The following is an 11,086-nucleotide window of genomic DNA, read 5'->3' on the forward strand; positions in this document are numbered from 1 at the left end:
TATCTACGCCTATTTTCGATACATTTTATGTTTTACTTTACTACCAGAGAATTTTTCATTCCATGATGGAAGTCGGTCTGAATATAGTATAGTGTGTAATATAGGGGTGCAATTACAATCAGTGTTTCATTGCCCCTCTAATGGTAATTTGACAATTCTCCATAACAATTTCCTTTACTTTCCCAACGTTTTCATCGGTTGTTTTTGTGTTGGGGCGTCTAGGGCGAGCATCGCCATTAATATCTTCTCGACCATCTGTATGCCTCGTATGATCCTAGGATAAATGATTAGAACACATATTTTGTCGCACCGTCAGCAATTTGAACCTCCGTAACTACACCTCTGTAGTACGAAATATTCGAATGCACGAATCAAAATAAACAATCTGATCAAAACAACAACTTTATAAGCAAGACAACAAGATATAAGCAACTAGTCACTGTGTGATAAATCCTCTGAAATGTTAAAACTCGCTATATTTACTGCTTTTATTAGTGTAGGGGAAAGTGGACGTTATGGTGCAGGCTTACCCTCCGATGGATTTAGAAGAGATAATAGCGGTATAAAGTTACAAGAAGTTTTTGCTTGGAGCAAAATTGATTACAATTGGCCCAACATGGAAGCTAGGGATGAGGCGATGCGAAATGGAGTTTATGTAGCTGAAAATAATCTGCCACTTGGTGTGGCTAAATGGAAAAATAAATTGTTTGTTACTGTGCCCAGGTAATGTACCTAATGATTTATTTCTAGCTGAATAGAAACAAACCAATATTCATTGCGAATGGTTTATTTATTGAGAACATTTTTGAAACTTTCTGAAGAGAAGCAACGATCAAGCAATATAGCTTGAAACAATCATTCAATTGATTTCTTTATCAAACGTAAGTATCTATCATTCTGTTTATTGTTATTTTCTTCAACTGCAAATCTGATTTTGTCGAAACATTTTATGTAATAGTGCCAAGATTTGTTAATTCTCAAAAAGGGTAAGTCTGATATATATATATATATATATATATATATATATATATATATATATATATATATATATATATATATATATATATATATATATATATATATATATATATAAATCAAGAATGAAATAATTCGTGGACACAAACTCAAAAAATAGGGGCAAACCGTGAACACGTGTTTCTGGCTATTGGCATCATCAGCGCGGTGCTGCCAAGTGTAAAGATGGGCAACACTTGTTTGCCGAAAACAGAAAACAACACATACGCACGGAGTCAACAACAGAAGCCAACCGCACATTTGTGGTTCCAGTTAGAAGACCTAGAATTCCTAGGCTACATCTAACATGACCACGTAGGTAGCTGACATCCGGGTCCAGGATATAAATACAGATAGAGATTTCATCGAGTGTGTATGATACAAATCAAGAATGAAATAATTCGTTGTAATCTAACCTAACTACTTACTTACGATCGCTTCAAAAACACTTCACTAACTTTCTTCTGAAGCTTCTGATAATTCCTCTTCCATATTATCCGTTTCACTATCACTGTCGTCATTTAAATCAATAATGAAATTATTTTCACCATTAATATGGAAGTGTCCAATCTCCATATAATCTTTTTCAACTAAAATTACTTTTTCAATCCTCTTCTGCCAGTCTTCTTCGGTAATATTAGATACTTCTTCTTTAACTAGCTCTTTCACATTCTTATCAAATTTTAGAAAATTATTTTTACGCCTGATGCTTTGTATCAATTTTCCCCAAATCAACTCGATGGGATTGAAAACACAAAAATAGGGGGAACGTCTCAATATGCTGTGTCCATACTTTTTAGCAATACTCTCAGGGGCTTACACTTTTTCAAATGTGTTTGTCTGTAAAACTTCAAGTAGTTGGTTTTTGGTATAGTTATCTTCAAAATACAAATTGTTATTCTTTAAAAAACTTTGTATTTCATCTTTCCTCGAATTTTTATTCGGTACTTTGATGAGCTGTCGCGAATGATAGGAAGCGTTGTCAAGAACTGTTACACTATTCGCATCCAAATTTGGGTTCAATGTGTTTTAAAACCATTCCTCAAAAATATTAGCTTCCATGTTCTTACGATAGTCAACATTGCAGTCCTCAAGTTTTTTTCCACATAATTTCAAAGACGGAACCCATCCTTCACTTCCTCCGCAATGCACAATAAAAAGTCGCGATCCTTTGTTTGCAGACATGGTAGGCGTACACATTCTCGAACCATCAGTCCACCCTTTCGTAACTGTGTCGTGAGTGTCATACCAAGTTTCTTCCAAATAGAAAATTTGCCGTTGTTCTTGTCTATATTTAGTTATTTGTTCTAAGTATTTGTTACGCAATTCCACTATTCTTCTGCTTTCCATAAGTGCTTGACGTTTGTTCATTATTTCAAATCTAAATCCTAGTTTCTTTATGCAATTCTGAAGATTTTTGTCACAGCAGCTCACGTTATGGCCGGAAGTATTCCATTTCTTTGTTTGTTTGAAGGTGATTGACAATGTTTCATGATGAATTTCACTAGTTCGGACTTCCATTGTCTACTATATAAAATGATTTGAAATCCCTGAAACAACTAAAAAAGAAGAATTAAAAATGAATAGCTGAAAATAAGAATTATATTAACCAAAATAAACCTGAAATGAAATAATAGTGAAATAAAATACAAGTAAAAATAGAAAGAAAATAAAAATAAAAAGTGGAGCGATTCCAAGTCACGTTAGTTCACGTCGTTTCGATTGTTAGTATCTACAATCGTCTTCGGGTGATGACTTTTTATTTTTATTATCTTTCTATTTTCACTTGTATTTTATTTCACTATTATTTCATTTCAGGTTTACTTTGGTTAATATAATTCTTATTTTCAGCTATTCATTTTTAATTCTTCTTTTTTTAGTTGTTTCAGGGATTTCAAATCATTTTATATAGTAGACAATGGAAGTCCGAACTAGTGAAATTCATTCCATTTCTTCCTTATGATTCCAATTGTAGGAATCTCATTGCTTTTGTAACAGTCGCATATTGTTTTTTTAATGATTTTATTAGATGAACATTTAAAGGTTTTGGTAATCCCACATCGAATCGCGTCTTGCGTTCATAAGGTTTGTTTTTGACTATTTTACGGACAGTTGAGAAAGTAATTTCGGTCAAATCTGATGTTTCTTGTAATAGTTTTTTCCCTCGAAACCAAACTTGATATGTAGATTCTTATATACATTGAAACATACTCTCTGTGTTTAAATATTCAAATGCATCCTAATCTTATTCACTGGTATCTCTTTTTTACATTGTTCACCAGCGCTGTTGAAATCACTACGCAAGAAAAAAGTCTGCGTTGTTATCACACTCGTTATTACTATCAGTACTTGTTTAAGGACGCCATATTTTAAACAAATAACAAAAATTTCAAGTAATTATAACTTCACCAATATCGAATTTCAACACTCAAATCGCGATGAGTTCCTGAACTGAACATTGACAACACGACTCTTCTAACAATCCTCACATTCTATTGGTAACCGTAACAAATTTAATTTTATGACTCTTCAGCCAATCATAAAACTCGGTTAGTAAAAATTATCGAATACGAACCGTCAATTCTTCAATCCACGTGGACTAATTCGTAGCGGCATTATTTCTTTGTATTGGTTTTTTGGCCTTTGACCTCGCCGATAGATTTAAGAATTACTATATCGGTTACTTCGACTATACTACACTCAGGTGCATACAAAGCGGCCATTTTGAATTGTTACCAAATTATGATATTGAATAACCTTTTTATTTTTAGTCCGATTTTGATACTTATCATAAATATTGAAAAACTTATCCCAGATTGATTCACATCAAACAGATTTTCTAATGAGGCCCGATTCATACAAATTATATGGGGAAAACAAACTTAGGTTTCAGTCTAAAAACGGATTTTCACATCGAAATAAATACTATTGGATGCATAATATACAGTATGGTCGTAAATAGACTCCTCCCTCTCAACCTTTGAACGGGACAAGGTATCAAGGTCGGAAAAATTCACCTAAAAAGGTATTAATTTCAGTACTTTTTGATTGTCATTGAGAGGGCGCTATCAACTCTTTTCTGAATAGAATGAGGGGCCCGTGATAGCTCGTTCAATAGTTATTTCAATTTTTCATCCAATACTTTTTTTTTGGAAATCGGATCAGCTGATCCTGAGTAATTATCAGTTTCATATATGTTTTGAGGACCTGCATACTAACGATCAATATAATTATTAGAAAAATGAATTGTGAACTCACTCCATTTCATTCCAGTAAATATTTCCAAAACGTTTTTCGTTCACTTCTTGACAATAATGAAGTTTGTAATAAATTCCGTTAATAGCGCCTCCTACTCCAACCATTACTTTAGAATAGACTGCGGCGGGTCATTCTAAATAAGTACATTTGCTTATCCATCGGTTTGGATTCAATCACTTTCAAACCAGGCTCATCATGTTAAAACTTAACAACAGTTGGAAACTCATTTGGCTTGTGACTTATCCAAATCGATAGACAAGCATACGTGGCCCTTAGAAGAGCCCACTATATCACCTGATATGACGCATCGAGATATTTTTGAGATACATAACATCTAGAGTGGAACGATCTGCAGTGAGTTTGAAATATTTTTTTTAATTATGATATTTATCGTCTATTTGCAGATTCTTTAAATGAATATGAAACTGATAATCACTCGCGAATGGCTATCTGATTACCAAAAATAAAAAGTTTTGGCTAGAAAATTGCAATATCTCTCCTCTCGACGGCAAGAGATGCAACACAAATTGTCTCTCTTATCAGAAAGTACTAAAAAGTATAGTCTTTTGCAAAAAAAAGAAATTATATTACAGAATATTAACAGTGGAAATGCTTTATTAGAAAATTCTGAATGAAGACGATGTTGAAGTTATACGCTCAAAATATAACAAGGTCTAAAAAACCACCAAAAGAGAACTACTGTGCCTCCCTTGGTTCATGAAGAACCTTATGTTTCCCCAAATGTCCATATTTTGTCATCTTATATTGAAAATGCATCGACACGACCGGAACTTCTGAGAAATAATTATACTCAGAAAACTGACTGTAGCATGAAACACTGTCATTCTCACTGGTAGACATTCGATATTTCGCTGTAAGACACTTGCCTTATCAGTTCTTCAGTACCAAATCTAGTTTTAACATTATAAGAAAAACACACAATTATTCATAATATTACGACTTGAATTGAAGGGGTTATATTTTTAGGAGTGATTAATTTTTGGGAAAGAAAGTTTTTGGCTTTCTACTACTCCATCTTGATACAAAAAAAGGGATGAGGAAATCTTCCGAAGAAAGGAAGGAAGTAATCAATTTGAAAATAAGTAACTCTATACGTCTTCATGTCACGAAATGAGTTCGATCTACTCATGTCATCGATAACATCATAATGACATTCATTCCCTTACTTGTCTTACGGCGAAACCAGTGTACCAGTGGGGATGACAGAGTTCCGTGTAAGTGAAATTTCATCTCTTTCATTTACTATATTGTGTAGAAATCCTGTGAATGATATCTGATTCAATTCCATAAGGAATGTTTGAAATACAAACTGAATAGAGAAAAGTATTTTTGTACAATTCATTGTTCATATAGAAGTATTTGTTTTGGAAATATTTTTCTTTCGTATAATGAAAGTAGCTGTTACGCGAAGGCTTTCTCTTCCAGTTTGTGTCTGAAAGTTACTTCTTTGTATGATCTACAAAATCTTTCCCAAAAATTAACCTTTTCTAAAAAAATACCCTTTCAATTCAAATAAGATTCCTTTGGCTAGGATTTAATCAAATAAGCGAATGAATGCCATTACGATGTCATCGATGACATAAGTAGATCAAACTTATTCCGTGACATAAAGTCGTAATTTTACGAATGAATTGTGTGTATTTTCTTATGATATTATCCAGATTTGGTTCTTAAGAGCTAATAAGGCAAGTGTCTTACGGCGAAACATACCTATCATTGACCCAAACATAACAAAAACTTGAATATATTTATTTTTCAAGATGGAGAAGTGGAGTTCCAGCTGCTCTCAACTACATATCTCTCGACACTGCAAATGCGACATCACCTCTGAACCCTTATCCAGACTGGAAAGCCAATGCATTACCAAGAGAAAATGAGACCCCGACTGAAAACCACATCGTGTCACCATTCAGGATCAAAGTAGATCCATGCGACAGACTTTGGGTTATGGACACAGGATTGGCTGGTATCACTGATAACCATAAACGGATATTTCCCTCAGCAGTAGTCATTTTTGATTTGAAGACCGACAAGTTGATTAGGCGCTATAATCTGAAGAGAAGTGACATCAACGGGTGGAGTTCGCTTTTTTCTAACATCGTAAGTATATTATATTCGACCAGGGGCCAAATTCTCGAGTCACAGAAACCTTTTTGATATAGAACTATTCCCAATGATCAACACAAGATGCATAGGATATCCCTGGTGTTAACACTAGGACCACATCCTCGTAAAATATATTTTGTCAAAGACTTTCGACCTACAACACTTGCAAAGATTACATTCACAAACAACAAAATCGAATCGGTTCAAACAAAGCACATCCACTAGGTGCAGATCCTGGTATATATGCATCCTGGATCAACACATGCATGACATCCCTTCCTAGTGGAAAAATATTCCCTTGTATCAGGTCCCCCAAAAAATATGGTTTTCTACTATGAACTTTCATAAATGTCAATTGACTTTTCTCCAATGATTATTTCCACACCTACATATTACAGATTGTCGATGTTACGAAAGACACTTGCGATATGGCATTCGCTTATATTCCTGATATGCAAGGTTACGGTCTGGTGGTGTATTCTTTCGCTGATAACAATTCTTGGAGAGTCAGACACAATTATTTTAATATTGACCCCTTGAAGGGAGATCTCACGATTGGAGGAGTTAGTGCTCAATCACCTTTTGGCATAATCAGTGTCGCTCTGGGACCAGTAAAAAAAAATGGGTGAGTTCTATTATGTTATCGTAGAAAAAGATGAACAGTCAGAAGCTACTACACTGATATCAGATAAGTTAATTTCACCAGCTTCATTTTTCTCCAAGTTATAAGTATCTATCAGTAGTCCAGTCAATAATATTTTTTCTTAAAATTTTGCACGGCTGAAAAATCTGTTAAATTACGATGACCCTCAGAAACCAAAACTTGTGCGAACTGATGGTTAACGTAGTCTCATCTTTTGACGTGCAATTCCTGGCATCTAACTTCATGAAAATTTGGTTTAAAATTTTACTTACCCCCCACTTCATAGTTGACCCTGAGGTGGATGCCACTTTTTCTCGTAAATGAAAAATATTTAATTGAAAATATGTCAGATAATAGATTGATTGACTGATTCTGAACAACTTTGCTCTAATTCTAAAAAAATATATAAATTTTTCGACCAATAAACCAATGTTTCTAGATGGTTTTGTGCGAAAAAGTATTTCATTGAAAAAAATTATTGTCAGTAAAAATGTAGTTTATGAAAACACAAGAAAAAGGGTGGGACTATCAGGTTTGTCAAACCTAACACTAACGAAGTAGTAACTTGTTGAAGTTTGGCTCTTATACGTCAAACACCAAAGTTGGAAGTCTCTACGAGAAGTAACCAAAAAACAGTGCATGTTTTGGTCAAACTCAAAAAACAGTGCACGTTTTGGTCAAACTCATGGTCCCTATTTTCTGTCTCAAAAAAATTAAAAAATCTCCCAATTATCACTCCAAATGAAAATAGTCGCTACCACTTACCAATTCACTTCATTTAAGTTCTTGAAATATTCTCTAGAAGTATGACTTGTCAAAATGCCCAATTCTAAAAAAAAGTAGCTTGAAGTGAAAAAAACTTTTTTCTAATTTTACAAAAAAATACTATTTTATCAAAATATCGACTGGAGCATTGGTGAAGACATATTATCACTATATTTTACGATAAAAATAATATACAACTGCCTAATGAGATATTTTTGCTAAAATAAACTAAGATTATATATCTTGAATAACATCTATATTTTCTCCGTATGAGTATTTGCAGAAAAAAATTGCTGGCACAGTTACCTATAATGATTAGTGACAAGGAAATGTATTTCCAAAGGTGATCGTTTTTGTCAGCAAAGAATCTGTTCATTCTTAATGCTTGTTTTTGTAGATTCCGAACAGCATATTTTCACTCCTTGGCGAGCACCAGTGAATTCTCAGTTAGTACTGAAGTGTTGAGGAATCAGACGTTAGCTACAGACCCACGGTCTTATGTTCTTTTTAAGGTGAGTAATGGATACTTAGCTGAAGGTAAGCAATCGGAAAATCTATGGGTTCTGTAATGATCACTTCTAAAGAGATTTTTTAACTCTAATCATAGTCGCAGTACCAAAAACAATATAGATACCTCTTGGTACAAAAGATGAGAAAATCATATCGGAATGTTTTCGAAGAGATATCTTCATCCCGAAAAATTATCATCTGTGTGTGGACAACAGAAAGAAATGAATTCTTATTCACTAAAGTAATTTCATAAAACAACAAAATTCGAATTGCTAAGAAATATATAATATACACATGGGGGTCTGAAAGGTTTATAGGGACTTTTACTTGACAAAGCTACCGATTTAAAATCAATATTGAATCATTTATACTGTAATTATAATAAACATTTGATAAACACAGACACGTTGAGGTCAAACTGGACCCTTTTTTTCAGTTTGAAGGAAATAAAGGAGAACGTGCACAAAGTTCTGCATCGGTTTTCGACGAGAAACGTAACGTCTTGTTCCTTGGTCAAATTCAAGAAGACCTTCTAGCATGCTGGAATCCGAGTACCAAACTCACACCCCAAAATGTGGACGTCGTAGCAGTAGATCACGAAAAGCTCATTTTCATCAATGACATAACGGTAATATACTTACTAATCGAAACTTCAGGAATGACATGCAGTGAATATTCAGTACAAAATTAATAGGTTTTCTCTGCTTGCGTTCGTGGTGACATTTTTGTTGCATGATTATTATCATTGTAATACCGAGTTCACTTTCTGAACAAGCAGAAGTAGCTCCAAATGAATATTCTGGGCTAGGTTAATGAACACATCTCAAATATGATCATCTGACGCAAAATGCTCTAGTATTTTTCTGCTACTCTGGAAATCCCATTTTTCTAAGCAGATGTTATCATGCGTTTGATATTGTCAATAGATCATGTTTCAATTACAGTCTCCATTTCATTCTAATCAGACTCCATATTGTCTTGTTCGAAGATGAATACATTCGGCTTGCTAATTATTTTTACAAGAGGATAGGAAATGATTAGTTTCCATTTACTTTGACGAATTTAATGTCTCCTGGAGCGATAACACTGGTACATCGACAGTAAGTGCCGATGATGAGAATAAAGTACTTGCAAATTCATATTACTCTGAAGAATGTAAGCTGAGACAACATATACTGCAACTAATATCAGAAACCTTCATACACATCATAATAACGAAAGATGTGATTTAATACAAATTGAAAACGGTGTTCCTCAAGGTTCAATATTGGACCTTCTCTTGTTCGTTTCACACACTTCTCGATTTCATAGGTCACTACAATTTGCAACAATGCATTGTTATGCTGACGGTACTCAGCTGTATATGGAATTCGACGAGAAATCAATTAACGATGCCCTATGGCAAATTGATACCGATCTCAATATATTATTATCCTTGTCAACAAAATATTGCCTATCTGGTAATGCATCTAAATCTAATGTCATGCTCTTTGGTAGAACAACGGCAATTTCTCGCCGTTGAGAGAACACATTTTCCATTTGTTCGGGGATGTGGGTTGGCTGAATATGGAATCTAGACGAACATTTCATTCTGCAACATTTTTTCAAAAACTCCTTAAAACAAAAACCCTCCAATATTTTCGAAAAAATATCCTTCAGAACTGACGTACACCATCTTAACTTGAGATTCACTTCAGATAGTTCATACAGTACAATTCTATCATGTAAATATTTGGAGCAGCTCCTCCAAAAAATCACGTTTATATGTTTATTGATTCTTCCAGAATGGAGCATATGATTAATATATTTTTTTCAGATTGATGACGATCAATTATGGATTCTCTCAGACAGAATGCCTTCTTTTCTTTATAAATTGCTGAATTTCAACGAGGTTAACTATAGGATATTCAAAGTATCCGTGGAAGAATCTATAAAAGGAACACGATGTGCTACATGACGAAAACAAGCAGCTTATAGATTTATATGATCAAAACTGACTCTAGCATCAACTGAAATATTTACAATATTCATAAATTCCATTAGTAGAATGTAATATTTTTTGTATCTTCATACATAGACTCTGGCATACCAATCAGCACTGTTTCGGTTTCATTAGTGGTAATAGTCGGACCATAAATGGAAAGATTTTCCACTCATTCTGTTCTTAGAACAGCCTTGAGTAAGTGATGATGATGAAAATTCAAACCAAGAATATGAGCGAATTAAGGGATCCCAACGGCTATAGCTTTGACATCGCATGAGGTTTACTGTTCCTTTCTATAGTTTCCATTGCACTATCAGAGAATGAAAGCGATTCATCTATAATTCATTACTATGTAACCTGCAATGGACCGCATTTAGGTCCCTCGTATAAATAAAATGATACTTCATGATTGTAAATTACATACTAGTCATAATTAAAATAACCCACCCACATTTTAAGTGGAATCAACATCAAATTCCAGAAAAGTCGAAAGCCAAAACCTTTCTTCCCCAAAAACATATTTCATATTTCAAAACTCGTTTGACACCTGTCGAAAAAGTTTCAAAGTAAAACGAATCAAACAAGAACAACTGCAAGTATTATTTGATTTTATCGCCGCTGAAAACGGCTCTTTTTTGAAATGTTTAGTTATCAAAGACGACAAGTTAATGATGAATAGTAAGTAACCCAGTAACTGAAAAGTTTGTCCTTTGTACATGTGTAATTAGTTTTCCATTACAATTGTGAACGATATCAAATCAAATATCATTGCCGTATGAATAGAT

General features: G+C 33.8%; 1 protein-coding gene across 4 annotated transcripts; it reads left to right on the top strand.

The window, feature by feature from the left end:
* Nucleotides 1-420: 420 nt before the first annotated feature.
* On the top strand, nt 421-10,412 carry LOC111510233 (protein yellow). Of its 4 annotated transcripts, XM_023166132.2 has the most exons (7): nt 424-723; nt 6,054-6,393; nt 6,798-7,024; nt 8,091-8,150; nt 8,205-8,319; nt 8,754-8,945; nt 10,134-10,412. In XM_023166132.2, the coding sequence occupies exons 1-7, from the start codon at nt 461-463 to the stop codon at nt 10,272-10,274; spliced, it is 1,338 nt and encodes a 445-aa protein (XP_023021900.2). In that variant the 5' UTR covers nt 424-460; the 3' UTR covers nt 10,275-10,412. The 4 variants fall into 4 exon arrangements, with proteins under 4 accessions (XP_023021902.2, XP_023021900.2, XP_074031822.1 ...); XM_023166134.2 differs by lacking the exon at nt 8,754-8,945 and having other exon boundaries at nt 421-723; XM_023166133.2 differs by lacking the exon at nt 8,091-8,150 and having other exon boundaries at nt 425-723.
* The last annotated feature ends 674 nt before the right edge of the window (nt 10,413-11,086 follow it).

Source organism: Leptinotarsa decemlineata, unplaced genomic scaffold, assembly GCF_025532065.1.
Source record: "Leptinotarsa decemlineata unplaced genomic scaffold, Ldec_3_MD MMD2_tig00001064_RagTag_RagTag, whole genome shotgun sequence".
NCBI classification, from domain to species: Eukaryota; Metazoa; Arthropoda; class Insecta; order Coleoptera; family Chrysomelidae; genus Leptinotarsa; species Leptinotarsa decemlineata.